Source organism: Cavia porcellus, unplaced genomic scaffold, assembly GCF_034190915.1.
Source record: "Cavia porcellus strain 051 isolate PalLab524CR breed Dunkin Hartley unplaced genomic scaffold, mCavPor4.1 scaffold_24, whole genome shotgun sequence".
In the NCBI taxonomy this organism is placed as follows: Eukaryota; Metazoa; Chordata; class Mammalia; order Rodentia; family Caviidae; genus Cavia; species Cavia porcellus.
This window is the reverse complement of record NW_026947507.1, coordinates 43,420,955-43,444,017: the sequence shown is the minus strand read 5'-3', so window position 1 is coordinate 43,444,017 and position 23,063 is coordinate 43,420,955. Positions and strand designations below refer to the sequence as shown.

The following is a 23,063-nucleotide window of genomic DNA, read 5'->3' as shown; positions in this document are numbered from 1 at the left end:
AATGCACACTGAGTCCTCATTGGATTACTCACTTTGCTGTAGATAATCCTCTTGGAGATTCATCCACAAAATTAATAATCTACAAGTGCATATTCAGGAATTGAAATTTTTGTTTTGTTTCCTTGAGGCAGAGTTTCACTGTGTAGTTGAGGGTGACCTTAAACTTGCAGTGATCCTCCTGTCTCAGCCTCTAAGTGCTGGTGTCACAGGCGTGTGCTACCACACTGGGCTAAGAATCAGATTTTTCAGATGTCTTTAGCTGTGTATATTTAGTGCTGGACTCTGAGCTCTGAGTACTCATTGCTGGAGCTGAGGCGGAACTCTGGGTAGCTGACCCGGCGGAGTTGTAGTTCTGCCTGAAGTGAGTGCTGTAAGAAAGGAAAATGAGTGGTGTGAGGAGTTCACGTGAACAGCTACCATCCTGTGTGCCATCTAAGGTGGAACTACTCATGCTGACGCCTTTGGGGCTGGGCTGCTTCTTAAGACAGCATTCGACTAGCACTGGGCATGTGTTTCGGCTCCTGACCCTTCAGCCGCCCTGCTCTCCCGGGGAGTGGAGATTTGGTGGCCACCCCGCTCTGCATCCTGACCCCACCTGGGTTCCTTTGTACTGTCGTTGCTCCATCTCTGCTCAGCCTGTGCTCCCCCGCAGTCAGACATGCTGCAGAGGAAGGTGGTCTTCAGCATGTGGCACGGGATTGGGACGTCTGGTGTTGTCACACTGCAGACTTAGGTCCTTTTCCTCACTGTCTTCTTGTCTGCTCATGCCAGGAATCGCACTCAGAGCTTCATATAGGATAGGAAGTGCTGTGCCACTGAGCCTTACTCAGCCTCCTTTGTCTTGATTTGGGCTGGTACTTTTGTGGAGCTGAGACAAAGTCTAAGAAAAGCTTTTTGATGGAGTAACATTCCAGGTGACCACATGCTTTCATTATCAGCAGCACGTTTTTCCTTGGTGGAATGTAAATTAATAATGTATTTTGGGGGTGGGATGGTGGCATGTACCTATAATCCCAGCCACTTGGGGAGCTGAGGCAGGAAGAGGCCACAAGTTTGAGGCCCACAACTTAGTGTCTCAAAGTAAAAAAGGGCTAGGGGGTTTAGCTTGGAGACAGAGTGCTTGTAGTATGCCCAAGGGCTTGGGTTCAATCCCTAGGACAGGGATAGAAGAGGGAAGAAAGAATTTTTTTAAGGTGGCTTTGGTTTGAAATTGAAAAAGTTAGCATCGATATAGCAGTAAAAGGGCTGGGTTTGGAGCGAGTTGGTCCCACGGAGAGTGGAGGTGCTTGCAGCTTGCCTCTTGCATGATAACAGTCATCTTAGGCCTTAGCTTTTCCATGTACAAAGCGATGCTTGGACCACATTATCTCCAGGGCCCTCCTATCTGAGTAAATTCTGTTGTAAGGATGTTAGAATGAATTCACTGAAGTATGAGTTCTCTGCATCAAGAACACAGGAAAAGTGTTCAGTCTGATAAGTGGCAGGCATGGGGTGTGTATGGTAAGAGGCTCTTAGCTGGGTCTTCTGGGAGAGTGGTTTTGAGACAAGAATGGAAGGAGAGGTGTTTGAAGCTGAAGAGGCTACTGAGGGCCCAGGAGCGCATCAGCCACGGAGGGCTGCCTGTTAGTAACAAGTGCAACCACCTGTGGAGAGCAAGATGACCCCTTTGGCTTTGTAAAAGAGGTGGTTCCCCTTGAGATTCTCTTTGCTTTTTCAGAATAAAAATGATGGCTCGTTAGTTGGTTTAGCTAAAGGACAAAAAGAGTACAGGGAATGGTGGCACACACTTGTAACCCTACCTTTACGGGGAGACTGAGGCGGGATGATATTGAGTTGAGCCTAGTCTTGGGAATTTAGCAAGGCCCTGTGCCAAAATAAAACTACAAAGAGAGAAACTAGATGCGACAGTGCACATAATCCCAGATTACAGAGGCTGAGCAGGAGGATTGTTGCAACTTTGAGGCCAACCTGGGGTACGTAGTGAGTTTGAGGCCAGCCTGAAGTTCAAAGCAAAACCTTGTCTCAAAAAACTTCAAAAAAACCAAACAAACAGAACAAACAAAGCACAAAAAGCTTTGTGTGTGTAGTCAGTACTGTGGATATGAAGTAGTTATATCAACAGGATAGTCTCTGCTTTTATCCCCTGTCAGTTTAACTGCCAAAAAAGGCCTTGAGGATACAGACTGGATGGATTTCTGAGTTTGGTTCTGAATTGCTGGGTCAGCAGGGCGAGTCAGGAGCAGGCACCTGCAGTCCCAGTTCTGCTGTGCTACTGTGTGTTCTGGTTTGCTTTCCCACTCTATTTCTTTTTTTTTTCTTTGGTGTCAGAAATCGAACTCAGGGGGCTGGGGATTTAGCTCAGCGGCATAAGCACCTGCCTTGCAAGCAGGCGGTCATGAGTTCGATCCTGGTCTCCATAAAAAAAAAGAAATCAAACTCAGGACCTTGCACTTCTCAGGCAGATGCTGTGCCACTGAGCTGTACCCCTGGCCCCTCCTTGTGTTCTCTTGAAAAGGTTACTTTTAGTCTCCCTGGACAAAGGTTTATTGTAAAATAATGCTCACATTAGTTTTTTTCCACAGGAAAATCAGTTACTGAATACGGCTTGCAGTGTGAAATCTTTATGCTCCATTTCTTGAGTTTTCAGGTTGGGGTATTCTTGAAATGCCTGTGCTGGACTGGCCCAGTCATGGTGTTGAGGCACTGCTGCGGTCCTGGGCTGTGGGTGCTTCCCAATTCCCTCCCCTTCCGCAGTGCTGACTCCTGCGCCTCTGCTCCCCTGCTGCAGGTGGTCCGGACCGAGAAGAACAGTCTGAACAATCGCTTCCTGCCCTGGAATGAGATCGAGACAGAGGCCATCCTGTCCATCGATGATGATGCCCACCTCCGCCATGATGAGATCATGTTTGGCTTTCGGTGAGGGCGAGTCTCTGTTCAGAGACGCTTGGTTCCAGGAGGCAGAACTCTGGCCTGGCTGTGGTGGCACAGGGATGTGTGGTCCCAGGGTGGAGAGATGCAGAAGGGCTGATATAGGATGGGCTCGCCTGCTTCGCTCTGTGCTCACATGGGCTCTTCCCCAGGACGCACAGTGGGGTTCTCTGGTGTGCTGGAGCTGCATCATTACTCTCAAATGCAAACCCTGTGGGATGAGTAGTTTTGTAGAGGAAGTTGGGATTCTCTGTGATCAGAGGAATGGGAACTGACTTCCCGAGCAGGCAGAAGAAACACGCTGCTCTGTGTAGAGGAATGGAACGGGGCTGGAGTCCAGGGGCCCACAGAGATGCCAGCGGGTGGGCTCGGAAACAAAGCTCCAGGGGGAAGAAGGGATGGGGGAGAAGCTGCTGCCACTGTGGCTGCTGTGCTGGTGCTGAGTCCAGAGTGTCGGGCAAGGACCAGCCTAGCACTTTGAGTTTCCTCACTGGTCCTTGATGAATCCGAGTGGAGGTGGTTGTACCCAGGGTGGTACCTGGGATTGCAGAGTGAAGCCGGGAAGCCGGAGTGAACGGTGGATGAGTGGTGAACAGGCTGGGATCCCCTCTCCCTCAGCCACGGCACTCTGCTGCCCTCTGCCTCTCGGGCTTTGGTTGCTGTTAGGGCTCAGGCATTCTGGTGAGGGTACAGTGGGGAGAGCATGGAGGGACAGGAATGCTGTGTGGTGCCAGAGTCAGTCTGTTATGTATCCCCAGGGAGGTGAGTACCAAAAGGGAGGGCGAGTATTTCAAAACCTGTCTAGTACCTTTTTGTCTGTTTATTTCTTGAGACACGGTCTTGCTGTGTTGTTTAGGCCGACTTTAAATTGACTGCGCAGCCCAGGCTGCACTTGAACTCTCAACAGTCCTCCTAATTCAGCCTCCTGAATGCTGGTATTATAGGTGTGCACTAGCACGCCTGGCTGTAACTTGTATAGCAGTTGGACATTTTGCAGTGACATAGAAGTTTAGGATTTTTCTTTTAATTCCGTATCTTTTGGTACCATTTATTGGACAAATTCCTATACCACACAGTTAACTCCTTTAATTATGCAGTTCATTGGTTTCTACTATAAGCAGCACAGTCAGTGGTGAAAAACCCTATCCCCATCTAAAGAATCCCTGTGGCTGTGAGTATTCACTCCCATTTTCCTGCAGCCTTTCTAAGTCCTAGGCTAAACTCATGTCTGTGGATTGTGTGCACATTTCATATACATGAAACTATGTAGAAACTGCTTTCTTTCACTTAGCAGGGTGTTTCCAAGGTACATCTATCTGGAGCTCGCACCAGGTCTTCATCCTTTGATGCGGCCACCCTGCATTTAGTTCACCCACTCATCGGTGGACATTCTGGGTCACTTTTTGTTCCAGTTTCTCCACATCTTGTCAATGCCAGGTGGTGTGAAGTGCGCTTTGCGGTTTAGATTTGTTTGCTGATGACTAAGGATGTTGAATCCCTTTCCATGTGCTGATGGACCAGTTGACCCTTTGTATTTTAGAACAGATGTCTGTTCAGATCCTGCACAGTTTTGTTTGGATGATTTGCCTTTTCATTACTGACTTTTGAGAGTTCTTTATATATGCTTAATGCAAGTTCCTTATCAGGAATAAGAGTTACAAAGAATTTCTCCCATTTGGTGGGCTATCTTTTCACTTTGCTTGGTGGTATCTTTTAAAGTACAGAGTTTTAAATTTTGATGGAGGCCAATTTATTTATGTTTTCTTTGTTCTGTAGTATCATATTTAAGAATCCATGCAAGCCAGATGTGGTGGCGTATGTCTATAATACCATCCCTGCAGAAGCTGAGGCAGGGGGATTGCTGTGAGTTCAAGGGCAGCCTGGATTATATAGCGAGACCCCCACCCCGTAAAAAAAGAATCTGTACAGTTCATTTGAATAGTGTTTTGTAAAAAACTAGTCTTTAGTGAGTTTCTTGTTGACCATAGAAAGTTTGCGAGGCACTGGAGGTTTTGTTCAGATTAAGGTTGATTCAGGGAGAGATGTTTTCTGTGTGTGTCCTTTCTGTTCTTCAATGCCTGGCCTGGCCTGGCCTGCCCTGCCCTGCCCTGCCCAGTGCTCAGCTCTTTTGGCTCGAGTTTGTAAGCAGAGGTGGACAGATGAAGAGATGAAAGGAGCAGCGACTTCTCTGCTGGATCCACCTTAAATCCATCTGTAAAGGATCATTTGACACATTTCCAACAGATTGGAACATTGTTCTTTCTCTCCTCCCACCAACCTCTACATTTTCTTTGGCCTCCTAGTATATTTTTAAGCAAAGTTAGTTGCTAGTCGTGATTAAAATAAAATCTAGCCTGACTGGGGTGTATTCCCGTATACATGGTAATGAGTAGCTGGCACATGCTCCCTGTTTTCATGAAGGGAGGGCGTGATGGAACAGCTCTGGAATTGTCTTTGCTGCTGCAGAGGTTGTTACCGGTGGCGAGGAAGGGAGCTGAGGTGTGGCCTGACACATGGTATGGCCTGACGTGGTGTCTGCTGAGGCTCGGACTGCTGTGAGCAGAGCTGTGGTGTCAGCAGGAGGGCTGCTATCTCGCACCTGAGGGTGATTCAGAAGGGAGTCTTGCCTTGATGAGTTAGAATTTCATTAGTATACTAGCATATCCTGTCTTCCCAGGGCTCCTGGTTTAGAAGGCTTTTGACCTTTTCTCTGGCATTTTTCTACAGATTTCTCAGGTATGAGAGAATAATCGAATGGCTTTTTTTCTTTTTTTTTTTTTGATACAAGGTCTTGCTGTGTAGTTCTGGCTGGCCTTGAATTCACCATGTAGCTCAGGCTGCCCTCACTCATAGCAATCCTCCTGCCTCAGCCTCTCGGGCTGGGATTATAGGCATGCACCACCAGGCCTGGCTGCAATGCCTCTTAATGTGCCTCTTAATCCTTTGGAATTGGAGGTTAGCTTTGGGTAGTGGAACTGGTGCATTGTCTCTGGCTCAGCTAAACCTTTCTCCACTGCTGCTTTTCTCACCTGTTTGAACATCCCTTGATCTAAAATCCTTATTAATTTCCCCAATTTACTTATTTCCCTGGAATGAGAGTGAAATGAACCTAAGTTCAAAAAGAAAACAGTTGAGTGTAAGAATTATTTCCTCTGGCAAAATGTAGACCTTGACTAACTTCCACCCAAGTAGTCAAGAAAAAGGCAGACATGTGAGAGAATGGAAAACACGTTTACCCACAGGGCCGCTGCGAGTGATCATAGATCATAGCAGCAGCATTGGTCAGAGGAAACCCCGAGGGCCATGCTGAGCGACTCCACTCCTGGAGACCCCTAGAGAATCTGCCATGGAGACAGGAAGGGGAGAGGGGAGGGTCAGGGCTGGGGGTGACTGTGGAGGGACATAGTTTCAGTGTGGGAAGATGGAAGAGTTCTGGAGATGGATGGTGCTGCTGGTTGCAGTGTGGATATCTTTAATGGCCTTGATGTGTCCGTAAGGGTTAAAATGCTATTTGCTGTGTACATATTAGGCACAAGAAGAAAGTCAGCTGTGACTAGAGAGCCTACAAAAGGCTACTACACTGTGCCACAAGTTGTAATTTGTTTTCTGTTAATTCAGCTGGATTAGCTGCTTTCAAATGTAGTGGAAGAGAAGCTGCTGTGTTCTGGGAATTGAAGTTCCCTGTGGGTGGTGAGGGGTCCCAGGCAGCTTCAGTGTCCTGGCCCTGCAGGACTCACTGGGTTCTGTGGCGCCTTCAGCTTCTGCTTGCAGCCTGAGAACTGGGGACTGATTTTGTTTGTTCTGCCTTACCTGTAGTTGGAAATGATGAGTTTCTGCTGAAACATACTGAATTCTCAGTTCGTGTCTTGCATTTAAAGAGCTCTGCTGTTCGTGTGTTTCTGTGGGGTGCTTTCTAAGCAGGTTCCTCCTCAGCCCTGTGCAGATTAGGATTCAGGACAAGTGCTCTTCCTGCAGGGGCCATCTTTGGTCCCAGGCAAGGGTCTTTAAGCTCATGTCATTGTGTGCCCTCCAAGAGGAAGAAAAGTTAAGTGTGCACTGTCCAGACGTTACACACATGACTGTGTGTCCAATTGGACTAACAGATCTTGCTTATTAAATTAGAACCAGATTAGGGGTACATGACTGTAATCACAGGACTGGGGAAGCTGAGGCAGGAGGATCGTGAGTTCAAGGTCAGTCTAAATTACATAGACGCTGTCTCAAGAAAAATAAGTAAGAGCTAGAAACTGATGCCTTCTTCTTGCCTCTTGGCAGATCGTTATACTTACCATATTCTGGAAATTTCTTCCCAGGTTACCTCAGTTTGTCTTCCCATCAGACTGGAGAGGTGATAGCTGACAAAATGAGGGGGGAATAAACAGATACTTAACAAGGAAGCTTTCTATGATATTGTTTATTGGTTTTTATCCTGTTGGCCTTGTGATTGATTTTATTTAAAAAAAAAAAAACCACAGCAAAACCTGCAGGATAGAGGCAGTCATTTTCACAGTCCTGGCAGCCTGAGAGCTGCGTACTCAGGTGTGTGCACACTTGTGTTTTTGAGGGTGTGGAGAGAAGCTCGGGACCGCATCGTGGGCTTCCCTGGCCGGTACCATGCGTGGGACCTCCCTCACCAGTCCTGGCTCTACAACTCCAACTACTCCTGTGAGCTGTCCATGGTGCTGACGGGCGCTGCCTTCTTTCACAAGGTGAGGGGCTGGTGGCACATTCCCCTTAGGAAGAGGTGATCCTCTGTGCGGCATGAACTGCCACTGGGCATTAGCTTTCCTCCTGTGCTTCTTGTGACTTTTCTATGCTGGAGGGCATTCCTGGTTTTAAAGACGTTGATCAAAATGCTTAAAGCAACTCTGCAAAAAAAAGTCAGGACAGTGGCTGTCTGCAGAGGTGCATGCAGGCCAGAGAGGAGGCACTGGCTTCTCTTCCTGAGTTGGCTCTCCCTCTGTTAACCTGAGGGCACAGGCCAGACACCTTCTGTGTCTGCACTGCCATCCCCGAGGTGGCCCGGCACTGAAGCTGGTGTTGTGGTTTGGATCTTGAAGGTCCCCAAAGCTCCCCCATGATGGCGCATTTGGGAGGTGGAGGAAGCATCAGGAGGTGAGCCTTGCTGGAGGAAGTAGGTCACTGTGGGTGGGCCTAGCCCCCTTATCTCTGTTTCTTCCTCCACCATCAGGTGAGCCTCTGCTGCCAGCGCCTGCTGCCGTGTGCTGCCTCACCGTGGGTCCAACAAGGACAAAGCCTTCAAGTATATTTAGGGGCATTTTGAACTAGACTATGGAGTCACAAAATATTCAGCTTCCTTTTTTCTTTAAAGCTAAATGTGTGAGGCTGCCATGCACAGCTCATTCCTCTCCTAACTTGGCACCGTGGTGAGGCTGGGGAAAGGGCCAGGGAGTTGAGGGTAGTTGTCTGGGAAACCAGGCCTAACACGAAGTCAGTCACTTCTCCAGTTGCTCCCTTCAGGAGCGGGGCTTCTCTCAGTGTCTGTTCCTACCTTGACAGTTTGGTCTTTGCCGAGGGATCTGCCTGTTCAAGCTCTGATTGCTCTTTGAAAGTGATGGTCAGATCCCTTTACTCTCAGAGAAGCAGCTTACTTAGTGAAGCTTCATGCTTTTCCCAATTTGAACATCTGGAGCAGAGGTGGCAGACTAGCCGTTGAGCCGCATTGGCTCACAGAAGTATTTTGGGTCTCTAGTGTTGTCTCAGACACTGGCAGCTTTTAAAAATCACAGGATTTTACAAGGTCTGGACTGCAGTGCAGATGAAGATGGGACCCTTGTGGGCTTGGCAGCAGCTGGCTGGAGCCTGAGCTCGTGGAGAGGACTGCGTATGCTCACGTGCCCAGCACCTGGCTCTCATTCATGTTAGTGTAGTGTGGCCCTCACTTGCCTTGCTCATTTCCCTTCATGGGAGTTATTGATGTTCCCTAACCTACAGCACTAAAGACTTTTTAAAAAAATTGTAAGTGCCCATTAGTAAAATGTTTTGAACATGTACCTAACATAAATGCTTATTTATAAATTATACGTGTGTATACTGCTGTATTTGCAGAGATCTTTTGAAGGCTGAGATATTTAGAAGTGAAGTTTCAAGATGTTTTCCCTGAATTCTTCAGTTTTAGAGAGAGCAGTATAATTGAGTGCGTTTTATTAACTTTGAAAATACTGATTTTATACTGCGTGTTGCAGTAAGTCATAGGTCTTTTTTCAAAGAGTGCATCTTGTGATGTTGCCCAGGATGGTCCCTAACTCCTAGGTTCAAGCAGTCTTTCTGTCTCAGTGTTCTGAGTTACTGGGCCTCTGTGTATGCACCATCTTGCCTCGCTTAATGTTTTTATGGTTTGTTTTAATCACTGTCCCTGGAAAAAGTACCTTATTGCTGTGCTTAAATCATAATGCTCATGTTTTATAGTGTGATCTACCAACTTGATTGTATTTTTTTTTTTTTAGGAATTTTAATTTCTGTGTTCTGTGGTGCCATACCAAACTTCATTTAGCAAACAAATGGAAAAGTGTTGCGTGCTTGTGTTCTAAATCCATTGAAACTTAACCGGGCTTGGTGGTAAACTACTGTAATCCCAGCACTCAGGAGGCTGAGGCAGGAGGATCCTTGCAAGTTCAAGGCCAGCCTGGGCTATAAAGTGGCCCAAGGCTAGCCTGAACTGCATAGTGAGATCCTGTCTCACAAAGACTAAAAAACAAAAGAATTCATTGAAACTTCATTTAAAAGATTCTGATGTGGGGCGTAGCTCAGTGGTGGAACCCTTTCAGAGTATATATGAGATCCTGGGTTTGAGCTGCATTTTTAAAAAATTTTTCTTTTTTTTTTTTTTTAAATTTTTCTTTTAATAAAGAGGTTAGAAAAGATTTTCTTTTTTGAGTGCACAGCTACATGTTTTACTAGATTAATGTAAAAACATATTTTGGCAACAAAAGCATTTAATACTGGAAGTACTTCCAAATGTTTGTTTTCATGGTGGTTTCGCCATTTTTTTTTTTCTTTTTTTCTGTTTTAAATCTGCTGTTGCCTAATGGTTAAAATGTTAACTTTTCCTTGAAGGAACGGATAGTGTTTAATTAATTCACTTTTTCTCATTAGCATGCTAATGATAGCCACAGGCCATTTAAAGGATCAACAAATTAGAATTATCTTAAATCTTTTTATAAAAAGTAGAATTCATTTTTTGGGATCACTACCCCTAAAGTACTTCTCTGCATGTTGACCAGCACATTATTCTGCTAAACTTTTTTTGTGATGAAGATTCCTCTGTATAGATTTACTAAGGGGATGAAACATGAAAGTCAGTTTAACTGGGCTCCTCCTTCCTTCATTTGCTTGTCATGGGCTCTTGCAGCACCTTGAAGTTGACGTCTTCCTTACTTTATGGTATTTGCCAAGCCTGATGCTATGGGTCTTTGCACTTTGTTGATGGCAGGTTATCAGTGTGAGGCACTGGGGAGGGCGTGGGGAGGAATGTGCAGCTTTGCATCATTATGCAGTGTCTGCTGCAGACACAGACAGTAAGAAGTGGTAAGTTGTGGACATCTATTGATTGCATTTTGAGCTTACATAATTACTGTCTTAATAATGATTGTTTAACAGCAGTTCACAAGGTTCCTGAAGAGTCTGTGGTTAGAACCGGTGAGCAGGTGCCGGCTTCATTGCATCACTTTGGGGGACTTTTCTTTTTTAAGACAGGGTTTCGCCGAGATGCTTATGCTGGCTTTAGGTTTGCTCTCCTCCTGCTTCAGCCTCTCCAGTAGCTGGGACCGCAGCCGTACAGCTGTGTGCCACTGTGCCTGGCTCAGTTGGGGATTGCAGGACTATAGCTGTTTTCTCAGAGAGACCGGAAGCCCTCGGAGGGCAGGGAGAAGAGTGTGGCATCTTTAGCTGCCTTCCTGCTGTGGCTCGGCCACTGCTGTGCTGAGAATACAGTGCCGGGAGGAGGACATATCGCAGGGAGTCTGCAGAAGGCTGAATCATGCGGGCAGAGCAGGGTGGCAGGGACAGGAAGTTGTGCTTGGCCGTGGTGAGAAGTGACTGTTGGACTTTCTCATCGCTCAGGGAGCGATAAGAAAGGTGCGAAAATTCTGGCTCACAGTTGGTAGAAGCTCAGTCTATAGTTAGCTGGCTCCAGCAGCATGGCAGAGAGGAGACACAGCTCGTGCCTGGTGTGGCACCGGAAGCAGTGGTTGGTGGAGGAATAAGGGAGATGGACCCTTCCAGGCCATGCCCCTTGTGACTCACCTCCTTGCAGTGTCATAGTTGGCTATAAACTCTAGGGGACGGATGGGTCCATGATGAATATCCCACCCTGCGAGCTATCACCTCTCCCCTGTGATTGCATGAGACTTTGGGCAGTCACCCAGAAATAAATGGTTTCTGCAACTCGGGACTCCGGGGGCGGGTGAGGCAGTGACAGACCGGATGCCTGTGACTGAGGTCTGAGGCAGTAGCTAGCTGTTTCCCCTCACCGCCTGTTGCCGCTGTCAGAGGCTGAATATTGTTCACCTGAACCAGGGTCTCCCATGGTCTGAGAAGTTTGTATATTGGCTTCCATCTTTGTGAGACACCGGCAAGGCTCTGTGCAGTTGTTTCCCAGAGAGGTGACGCTGGCAGTCAGAATAACTGCTCCCTGCAGAAGAGCTGCACTGGAAGACACGCGGCAGCCCCAGCCCCAGCCCCCTAAACACAGTTGGTGCCTCTCAGTCCCCGCCACATACAAACCCCAGCCTGCAGACCTTGGGTGTGTTTTTGCTAAAGGCTGAAAACCTGTCTTAACAGTGTGCACTTGCTTGTCTCCTGGCAGTATTACGCCTACCTGTACTCTTACGTGATGCCCCAGGCCATCCGGGACATGGTGGACGAATACATCAACTGTGAGGACATCGCCATGAACTTCCTCGTCTCCCACGTCACTCGGAAGCCGCCCATCAAGGTGAGGGCCTGGGACCTGTGGACTGCACATGTGCAAACAGCGTTCTCCCGGCAGGCTGTGGAAGTCTGCGACAGCCTCATACCTCAGGGGTCCTCACCTACCTCTGCAGATCGTCATGGGTTAGGCAAGTGAATGCTGCTGGGCTCTGAACTCCTAGGTCCAATGGAAGGGCCCCAGAGGGTTTGGAAGCCACATGAAGTCAGGTATCTTAGTTTTATTCACCTGTGACCTTCAGTTATAAAACAGACTAAGGGCTGGGGACTTAGCTCAGTGGCTTAAGTGCCTGTCTGGCAAGCACAAAGGCATGAGTTCGATCCCCAGTACCACAAGAAAAAAAAAAAAAAAAATAGAAACAGACTAAGGTTCCTGAGAGTATGTGCAGTCACGGCTTTGTCACCAGCAGAAATCTCAGCTACTTCTGCATCACATTGGCTGTAGTGGCTCACAGCAGAGTTCTGTCCACCGTTGCTGTAACACAGGTGTCATGAGCCTTTCCTTACAGCTTGTTAGCTACAGCATAGGAAGAGAGCATGTATATTATTATGCTTTAGCATCGTTTCCATAAAAACATTAGGAGGAGTCCAGGCTTCATCAGATTGGGAGGGTACAGTAGGTGTGTCTATCAAAAAAAAATGCCTGAGCTGAGACATACAAAGCTCTAAGAATAGTGCCTGGCCTGTAGGTAAGTACTACATAAGGCATTTACTCGGAAATGGAAGTACCCTCAGAAATCTGGACACTTGAGCTTAATTACTGAGTAGGTTTGGGCTACTGGAAGGCAGCTGCACTCAGGACAGAAAGCTCCTTTGGATACCTTTCCCTCCCCTGGCGCAGGCCAGGCACTGGTTGAGTTTCTGTGTGTTGGATGGTGTCCAGTATTTCATTATTAAAAACACGGTGGAATGCACTTTGTACCAGTATCTTGCTGTGCAACCGAGATAAACAGTGGAGGTGGGCTGACCGAGCTAGATCACGCTGCGTGTCCTGAGGCTTTTGCTGTTTGGGAAGCCTTGGCCATGGACAAGGATGCCTTCAGAGGAGTAAAGGTTTCAGGAGGATATGGGTCAGATGGTGACACTTGGTGTGTCTGTAGGCCTGGGGCTTCACCCGGTCACTGAGTGGATACATCCACAAGTTCCCTGTTGGTCTCAGCACCATGATGGTCACTGTGCTTTTCTCTGGCTTCCCAGGTGACCTCAAGGTGGACTTTCCGATGCCCAGGGTGCCCTCAGGCTCTGTCTCATGATGACTCCCACTTCCACGAGCGGCACAAGTGCATCAATTTCTTTGTCAGGGTGTACGGCTACATGCCCCTGCTGTACACCCAGTTCCGGGTGGACTCCGTGCTGTTCAAGACACGCCTGCCCCACGACAGGACCAAGTGCTTCAAGTTCATCTAGGGGCGTTGCAGGCTGCAGGAAGGCGGCAGAGCGAGGGAGGTGGCTCCCAAGGTTCCAGGCGCCGAAGGCCCTTGGTGGCCCACACCTCTGCTAGGAGGGGCAGCAGGAGGAGTGGAGGGGAGGTAGCTGCCTTTGTCTTGAAGTCGGCCACACTGGGCCTGGAGCCCTCGTCAGCAGACCAGGGCTTCTACACAGGGCACTGACTGATATCGTACACTGAGGACTCGGGGACTTGGGAGAGTCACTTGTGAGTTCCTAAGCCCAGGACAACTGGTTTGTGGTTTTTAAAATCAGTATCGACTATTATTATTTAAAAAGGAAGTTCCAGATCTGCCATTTGAGGCTTATTTATATAAGTGTGCGTGTATATACATATATGCATATATATACATATATATGCACACATTCACACCCATATACATCCATATATATACAATATATATGGTGAGGGAGTTGGAAGTCACTGCCTGTCTCTCCAGAGGAGGGACCCAGGCCCTCACGGTCCGTGTTTCAGTGGAGGTGGGTCCTGGCCAGTGCCAACTGGCTTCTGCTTTTCATCTCCTTGCTTTTGGGGCATCTGATCCCTGAAACAGGAGAGGGATGGACTTGGCCTCTTAGGGCTCTGTGGATGAGACAAGCCCCCTTGGTCTGTGTCTGTCCCTGCAGTTGTCCACCTGTGACTTGGCTCTTCCTCCCTCAGGTGGCCTCGGGGAGGACCTGCTGCTCTGGGCGGTGCATGGTCTTCCACAGCCTGGGGGTCGGGAGAGTTTATTAGGCCGCACTGTCCAGGTACTTCACCCGCTCCCATTCTCACGCTTGTTTGGGAGAGGAGAACAAGAGAGCGGAGTGAGTAGTACACTAGCTTTGGTGTCGGGCTCTTCGGCAGGTTTCCTCTCTGATGGGTGAGCGGAAGCTTCGGGCTGTGCCGCCAGGTAGGCCCAGGGCCCTGCAGGCTGCGAGCGGTCCTTGGAGGCTCCTGCCCGCTGGCCGGGAAGGCACACAGGGGAGCTCCCTTGGGGAACCTCGCCTCCCCCTCTGCTGCCTGGGCCTCTACTGTTACCCGAGGCTTCGGACGCCCAAATCTAGGCTGGCAGCAGCACCCCTGGGTTCTGGGGTTCGGAGTATGCCAGGACGGTGGGAGGCCAAGCGTGCTGGGAATTGCAGGCATTGCACTCATCTTGCCATTTTCCTCTACTGGTTTGAATTTCTGTTCCCTGGGGTGGAAGTGAAATAAGCTCATTTTGGTCTTGGTAGCATAGGGAAACTAAGAGTTGCCGTTTGTCAGAAATCTGGCCTCTGTTGACTTCTGTTTTTCTGAGCCCTACTTTCTTAAAGTAGAGCTGAGAATAGTTTTCTAGAAACGGAACAAAAGCTCAGGTCTGTCCTGGTCATGCACATGCCTTAAGCCCGCCGTCTTCCCTGGACCTTGACACCTCCTGTCTGAATGGCCCTTCCCTTGGGCTCCCCACTGTCTGGTGGGCCCAGGGACCCGAGTTACACTTCTCTGTGACTGGCTGAGGCTCCGTGCCCCCGCCCCTGCTCTCTACCTGCCCTTTCTTGACTTTGGACTTGATTCTAAAGAGTAGCCTCCTTCCCTCAGGGGAGCTAAAGAGCGTGCTGTTCTGAGCTGTACCCGTGGCTGCTATTTTAGGTTTCCTTTAATGCGAAGAACTTGATGCTGGCACAGTAGGCTGTGTGGGGAAGCAGACCCCAGGTCGGAGCCTCTCTTCTGGGGTTGGGTCAGGAGTTTCTGAGTATCTGTCACTCAGTGGATGCCATCACTGTATGCTGCAGGGTGGCTGTCACATCGGGACAGGCATGGATGGCATGATCTGGACCTGCCAGGACAGGCACTAGCTTTAAGGACGCCAGATGCAGGCCATGGTAGACGTGACCGTGTGTCCTTAAGGACTTGCCTGGCACAGGAGATGAACAGTGGGACAGTATGTGTGGCCCTGTAGGTGCTTCTGGGAATGAAAGCTGATACTCCGCCAGGCGGGATGGGGTGGCCCAGGGCCCTGGATCTTGACACTGCTCACCAGGGGACACCAGCAGGGACTGACCCAGGAGAGCCACCCCCTGCCCCATTCCCTGTTGTCCATAGGTCACAGTCTGTCACCTGACCTCAGCTTTCCCTTGAGGACTGCTGGCTCCTACGTCGGGGAGATGGAGGACAGGTCCTGTTTGGGGGGCAGGAGCATTGTCCCCCAGCTGCCTGGTCTGAGGCACTCCTTGTAAGGGAGCGCTTTTCTGTCACACCACGTCTGTCACCCACCCTTCAACATGAGCACAATGGTCCTATGTTGGATTTTTGTAAAAAAACAAAAAAGAAAAAAAAATAAATGGAGACTTTAACTCAAGCAGCTCAGAAGTCTTGTGATTTTCCTCGGCAAGGTGCTGCCTGGTTCCACACCGTGCCTGGGCAGACTGCCCAAGGGCATCACTCATTTCGGTGGGATGCAAATCCTGGCAGAGTGCCTTCCGTGGGGGTTTAGTGCATGTCCAGTGGCGGGGGACAGGCTTGCTGAGTGGCAGTCGTCACCTGACAGGAGTCACTGTGAGCGCTCTCAATCCTAGAGCTTCCTGGTGGCTGTGGGCTATGGAGCTGTCGCTGAGTCATGGGCCATGCGGGAGCTGGGTGGAGGTGGAGACTCGGGGCACTGATGATCTTGGGGTAGCCGCACCTGAAAGCCAGCCACTACCCTGCCACAATGCAGCTCCCAGAGGAGCGCAGGCCTCAGCTGTTTCTGGGCTGTTGTAGCTCGGGCCTCCCAGGTGAGCCAGTAATTGGTGGTGGCTGCTGCGGCGCCTAAGGGTCTGAGCTCAGGAGGCGAGGTGCACCCAAGTCCTGGTGCCCCAAGACAAGCCATGGAGAGCAGGCCATTAGTTCGAGGTTTAGTCTCACCTTTCAAACAGCAAAAATTCTGCCATCTGTTAGTCACGTGACAGTCCTGGCTTCACATGGAGGTGAACACTGGGTACAACCCCTCTGTGCTTGGGGGCTGCATTCCCTCTGAGTGGCCAGGCCTTGTTCTCGAGGTCATGGCGCTGTCCCCTTCAGGATGCTTCCTTGAGGCTGTCCCTGCCCTTCTCCCCACTGTCCTTGGCCTCCCCTGCTCGCTGATGCTTTACCACTGCCTCCCACACCTCATGGATGCTTCGGTGAACTGCACAGAGCCCCTTCAGCATCCCAGCTGACAGCTGGCCTGGTGTGAGGGGCTCTGAAGTTCTCCCTGGATCCAGCTAACTCGGTGAGACCAGGTCGGTGCAAATCGCTCCGGGGGGGGGGGGGAGATCCGAGCTTGCCCTGATCGAAGGTGCAGAGATCACTGAGGAAGGGTGGGAAGCCTGCCAGGGCCAGCTTCCACTTGCTATTTCTTGTTTTACCTTTGTTTGCCTAGCTAAAATCCTAGTCATACTGTAGAGCTCTCATGTTAGGACTTCTGCTGTTTAAATTCCATTTATTTAAATTGTTGATGCCAACAATTTATTATATAAACTTCTAGACATACAGTAGGGTTGAACAAAGGTTTCTGTGATAAACTGTATAACCTTTTTATGGTATGTACTTTGCCTTATAACCACTGATCTCTCTGTCCTCTATCTCTGGTCACACTTTTATCTCAGTTTGTTTTGTTTTGTTTTTTTGAGATAGCATCCTACTGTATAGAGCAGGCTAGCCTAAAACACAGCCATCCTCCTGCCTCAGCCTCCTGAGTGCTGGGATTACAGGCGTGCACCACTATGCTCAGCTTTGTTTCATTCCTAAGAAAGTAGTGACATTAATACATTTCCGAATACTTAAGAATACACATCAGTTAGAGGTCAGTGTTTATTTCTGTAGTTTAATGAAAAATATACACAGTGAAATACACAAATCTTAAAATGTGTATCCTCAAATTTTGACCAAATACCTGAGTAACCCAAACTCCTGTTGAGATGTAGGGCCTCATTGCTAACCCGCACGCTCCCTGCTGCTGCCTCTCAGCCAGTCCCCACCTATACCCCGAGACCTTGAGACCACGGTCTTTTCTCACCTGGGGTTAGTTTTCCCATCAGGTTCGCCTTCCGTAGAGCTTCTAGAAGCTTAATGTGATCCACCAGGGTTGCCGTGCACACCAGCTGTCACTTCTTGCTGTGGAGCAGGACGTCCTTGTGTGGACATCATAAAGCGTGCCCGTTTGCTTGGCAGGCACTGGGGCTGATCTGAGCAGCCTTTGGGTTACTCTGCACAGCTACTGTGAACCCTCTGTGCGAGTCCTTGTGTGGATTTCTTTTTCTCAGACACCCCCCAGTGAGCCGGGGGTATAGTGAATATTTTTTTTTTTTGTCTTTGTCCTTTTTATCGGTACCGGGGATCGAACTCATGACTGCCTGCTTGCAAGGCAGGCACTTATGCCGCTGAGCCAAATCCCCAGCCCCGATACAGTGAATTTAATGTATGATTTTGTAAGAAACTGCTAACCCTTGTTCCAGTGATTGGCTTTGTGCTTTCAGCGCTGGTCAGAAGCATCCGGCTCCGGTCTTCAGTGCTGGTGAATGAGTGGTAACTTTCAGTCTCAGTTTCCATTTGTATTTGGTTTTGAGACTGGATTTTGAGCTGTAACTCAGGCTGGCCTCAAACTCATGGCAGTCCTCCTGCCTCAGCCTCCTGTGTGCTGGGAATATAGGCTTCCATTTCCTTAATGACTGATGATGTCAAGCACCTTTTCATGTGTTTATAATGTTTCTGTGTATTTCCTTTAGTATCTGAACAAAATGTCCAATAAAATGAGTTGTTTTTAGTACTGCTTTTCTTCCCTTATATTTTTCATGTTTTTTTTTTTTTTTTTTTTTTGGTAGCAGGGATTGAACCCAGAGCCAATGTATGGAGCTACATTGCCAGCTCTTTTAGTTTTTGAGACACGGTCTTACTAAGTTGCTCAGGCTGGGCTTGAACTTTTGATGGACTCACCTACTTCAGCCTCAAAGAGTGCTAGGATTACAGGCATGTGCTAACATTTTTTTTTTTTGTACCAGGGATCAAACTCATGATCTTGTGCTTGCCAGGTAGGCGCTTATGCCACTGAGCTAAATACCCAGCTCTGGAACAGTTTTTGGTTTATTAAAAACAGTGCAGAGAACAGTGTTCCCATCTCATCATCTCACTGCCCATTTCCCTTATTAATACAGTGACACATGCTGTTACAGTTGACACAGTCCTGACAGTCACTGAACTTGTTTCCATTAAGGTTCATTCCTTGAATGGCATGTGCTATGGCTTTTGGTGAAGGTGTGATGACGCCTGTCTATGGTCACGCTTTCATTCAGGGCAGTTTCACTGCCCAAGAAATCCCACACTCAGCTGCTGACCCCCCACTTTGTACTCTGCAGTTCTGCCTTTTCCAGAACGCCCTGAAGTTGGAACCAGTGGGAAGCTTTTCAGATCGGCTTTTGGGAATAATCTGCAGTCACAGTTCCTTTATCTTCTTAGGCTTTGATGCTCTGTTACTTTTTAATGACTGAATAAAGTTCCATAGCATGCATGTTTGTTGTAGTCAGGGTTTGCAAGGGAATAGATTTAATATGGGACACATAATTTATAGGATTATTTTGTAATAGTCACCCAAAAAGTCAAACACAGAGGAGTGCAGGAAATCTGTTCATGCATTAGAGACCCAAAGAATCCAGCTGAGGGCCTAGATCCCAGGGCAACGTCCTACATGAGTCCAGCTGGAGGCCCAGAGTCCATGACAGTGTTTCATGGATCTGAGCTGGGAAGATCCCAAGGTCAGTGGAAGCTGGAAAGTCTGCGCCAGCAGGGTGAAGGGTCGGTGCCAGCAGGCTGAGGGATCTGCACTGGAGCCAGGAAGTAATGCTCAAAGCAAGGACCTGCGCTCCCTCAAAGGGAACCTCAGCCTTCCTCAGCGACAGCAGAGACCTGAACTCCTCCAATGGTAACAGCTGAGTTTATGTCAGGAAAACTAGTGTGACAGCTTCTCCAGGAGAATCGACAGCACACCACCTTCCCCTCCAAGGTCTCCTTTTATGCTGCTGGATCCTCAGGTGGGGCCTCCAAACCCAGCACCATGCTCACTTGGGTCGGCTGGGTGTACTAATTGACCATTAGTTCATCGCTGTGTTCTTGTATTGTTGTATGTATTCTGTGCATTGATGCTACTCTGTTGTCAGGTATATCTTATGGAGCAGAGTATTTTCCCCAATTTGTGGCTTTTCCATCCCATTTCTTCTGTGGCAGTGATGTCAAACCCTTTAGAGATCAAGTGCCCAAACTGCAACCCAAAGCACACTGACAAGTCAAATGCTAAGGTTTTCATTTAGAAAAAATAACTCTTAGCCAGTGCTTGGCTGCTAGGGTAACTTGGCTCAGCTGGTGAGAGAGGGGGCTGTTTGTGCCCACTGTGGCCTGCAGACCATAGTTTCGCCACCATTCTGTGGTATCATCTGATGAGCAGGACGTTTTCATTTTGATGAGATAGACTGTATCCTTTCTGTTAGGGTTTTCTGTGACTCAAGAAATGCATGGCTGCCTGAAGTCACAAAGAACGTCTCCCACAGTGTTTACTACGCCTGTGTGAGGTCCTGGTCCTGTTCGGGTTGGGTGTGGTGTGCACAGGCCTTGGCTCCGAGCCTTACTCTGCTGGTGAGGCCTTCCTGGTGGCATTTGTTACAGACTCTCCTTTCTGTGCGGTGGGCTCGGGGACAGTGTGGAAGACAGCAATCCCGTTTCTGGGCCGTCTTCCTGCTGTCCCGGTTCCGCAGTCCTGGTGCTGGCACCACCCTGACTTGATTAACACAGCTTTCTAGGGCTTGGGCTTTTCTTTCCCTCAGTACTGGAGACGGAGATGGAGACGGATGCTAGAGCCTTGGCGCTGTGCTCCAGCCCGTTCACCCCCATCGCCTTTATGTTGGAGATAGAAGCCAGGGTCTGCACTTACTAAAAGCTTGAGACAGTCTTAACTCATCGTCCTCCTGCCCCAGCCTCCCGAGTACCAGGACCACTTGATTTTTATGGATTTCTGACAGTTTATGTCATGCTCTTTCTTCCAGCCTCACGGCAGGACAAGGTAGAGAATGGACGTTGTTCCTGAGGTGCTCACGTCCTAAAACTTTGCTCCCTCATATCTGTGATGTTCAGGGAAACCTGTTGTCCATCACTCCGTTTGGCTGGCCAAGTTACTGGAGACAGCACAGTGCACTAGAGCCGCAAGCGGCTGACACACATCACCAGTGATGAGAAGGTACTGATGATTAGAAAAGGCCCTAACATAACAGCTCCTTATTTTTTAGGTTTTTGAGACAAGGTCTTGCTACATAGTTTAGAATGGTTCTGGACTATGTAGCCCAGGCTGGCCTTGAATTTGGGTGATCCTTCTGTCTCAGCTTCCAGAATGCTGGGATTAAAGGCATGGGTCCTCATGCCTGGAGGAGCTCATGAAGTGTGGAAACCATAAGTGGTTATTAAAAAATTTACAGTGCATAACTTAAACACTGTTAGCAAACATGTTAGGTGATAATGTGTTTAGTACCCTGGAATTTATTGTGTATCTACCTTACACCTGATGTGGCCAGGCAAATACCAGGTTTAAACTGTTAGATAGCATTATTTCAAATGCAGTAATGCTTTTGTGGGGTGGAAAGGACTAGGGATTGAACCTAGGACCTTTGTGCCTGGCTGCATCCTTAACCCATTTTATTTTTGAGTCTTGCAAAGGTGCCCAGGCTGAATTCAAACTTGTGATCCTCCTGCCTCAGCCTCCCAGAGTGCTGGGATCACAAGCAGCTGTGGTGTGAGGTTACTTTTCTGCGAAGCCTCACTTCTCCTTACATGTCCACGGGCATCTGAGGGAAAGGCAGTGGCAGGCAGGGTCCGCTAGCAGACCGTCAAGGCGCACATGCTCTGAGAACCACCCGCACAGACCCCGCTGTCTGGACATGGCAAGGTGCACTCAGTGTTGCCAGGTGATGCAGTCCTGGGGCCCCCGCTGGACCTTGCGACCCTGTCGTGGTGATGTGACACAGGCTGCTTGCGAGGAGCTGTCCCAGAGGTCATGGCTGGGGTTCTGGTCTCAGTGCTTTTCATGCAGCAGAACTTAAAGGACTTCATACAAATTAAGAAGAAATCTTTGTATTTTTACAAACAATGCAGCATTACCGGATTTAATGTATACATCAGCTGACATCCGCTGTGGTATTTTTCTAAGTTTATGGTCTTTGTATTTTCATTCTTCCTTCAGATGTGAGGTTTGACAGTGCACGCATACTGGTATAAAAATAAGTTTTATTAAGAGTGGCTGCAGTGTGAAAGACCCAAGTTTCTGGATCGCCTTTTTTTCAGATGCAGCACTGTGCAGGTAAGTGAAGACTTGCTCCCGAGGGGAGGCCTGCAGCCCTGAAAGTGGAGCACGGCCCACACCACAGGAGCTTGGCCACCCTTTTGTGCCCTGTCCATGCTCATGTCACCCTCAGTGGTCATGAGGGCTGGGGCTGACAAGGACTCTTAGGTGTAACGGGAAAGTTCTCGCCCAAATAAAGGCAAGAAGCCAGAGCCACGTGCTTCCTGAGGCCAGAGGACACCATGAGCATCCTGGCCGTCACCCCCTTCCTCAGCATGTCTGGGGGCCATGTTTGGGGAGAGGAAATGGCTCCAGGTCCCCTCAAAACTTCTGCAGGAACTTGAGAACGAGGTCCCGCAGCCGCACCCTGAGCATTTCATCATTGTCACAGATGATGTGGGTCGAATCTTCTTCGATCTGGATGAGCGTTTCTGCTTCCTGCAGCAGGACAATGTGGCCCTTGGCCGTGTCTTCCACCTTGATATCACTGAAGCCATGCTGCTCCAGAAGAGAGAAAAGAGAGGTGAACACCTTGAAATTCGAGGGCCAACTGAAAAGGTGGGGAGCTATTTCGGGCTCAACGGGACATTCTAGGAACTGGAATTTTTGACATCCCTCAAACACTTCTGCAGGAGCAAGGCCAGCTCATACAACAGGGCAGAAGGCCCGCAGCCTGCCAAGGCAGACTGGGCTGAGTGGGGTTTGCAGTGCCGGGAGGAGGCCCCGCTCACAGCTGGCACCGCCGCCCTTGCTGTTGGCAGATCCGCCTCAGGGAGAAGCCGCAGAGCAGGCCGGCCTCCAGCTCTGTCTGTGCTAATTGCAGACCATTCCCACACAGCAGATGTCATACTGAAGCAAGAGGTAGGAAGGGGCAGATGTGCCTACGAGAGACACGCACAGGTGAAGAGCAGTGACCAGGCTGTCTGCCCACTGCCAGACGCGGTGGGGAGGAAGGCAGAGTGCAGGCTTCCTGCGCAGGCCTGAGAATGGCCACAGGACACGGGGTGGGCCCAGGTGAGCTGGGGAAGTTGGCAGACCGGCAGGGAATAGCCAGCCTGTGGGCAGGACGCAGCCTGCAGCTAGGCAGCTCAGATGGGCTGGACACAGGGCAGTCTCACTGGCACTGGTGTGGTGTGGACCACAGCCTGCAGCAGTGCGTTCCCCTTCCTAGCAGACTCCTGTCCCCATGCTGAAGGCCCTTGGCCAAGCCCAAACTCCAGCTTTTAAGGTTGAGTGTCTTCCAACACCCACGACACGGCCATAATTCATGTCACACTGCTGGGTACCTGGACCCATTGGTGGTGCATGCATGACTGTCCCATCAGGTGGCTTTGTGTTAACACTGTTGGTGAAAAGACCAATACGTGATCAGGTCTGTGTGTACCACTGGCAGCTCACACCAGTGAAACCGTGCCAACTGGAGATAACAGTCTCCTTTCTGGG

At 49.2% G+C, this 23,063-nt stretch overlaps 2 protein-coding genes across 10 annotated transcripts in view; one reads left to right on the top strand and one right to left on the bottom strand.

The window, feature by feature from the left end:
* Positions 1 to 15,644, top strand: part of Extl3 (exostosin like glycosyltransferase 3) — a 93,138-nt gene extending 77,494 nt beyond the window's left edge. For all 8 annotated transcript variants that reach the window (XM_013143405.3, XM_013143404.3, XM_063234520.1 and 5 more), the window contains 4 exons: positions 2,789 to 2,916; positions 7,493 to 7,637; positions 11,756 to 11,884; positions 13,075 to 15,644. In XM_013143405.3, coding sequence (XP_012998859.1) covers positions 2,789 to 2,916; positions 7,493 to 7,637; positions 11,756 to 11,884; positions 13,075 to 13,284 — 612 coding nt within the window. In that variant the 3' untranslated portion in view covers positions 13,285 to 15,644. The remainder of the gene's footprint in view (positions 1 to 2,788; positions 2,917 to 7,492; positions 7,638 to 11,755; positions 11,885 to 13,074) is intronic.
* Positions 15,645 to 17,102: 1,458 nt separating this feature from the next.
* Ints9 (integrator complex subunit 9) overlaps positions 17,103 to 23,063 on the bottom strand; it is a 95,763-nt gene continuing 89,802 nt past the window's right edge. For both annotated transcript variants that reach the window (XM_003479703.5, XM_023561598.2), the window contains one exon: positions 17,103 to 22,118. In XM_003479703.5, coding sequence (XP_003479751.3) covers positions 21,942 to 22,118 — 177 coding nt within the window. In that variant the 3' untranslated portion in view covers positions 17,103 to 21,941. The remainder of the gene's footprint in view (positions 22,119 to 23,063) is intronic.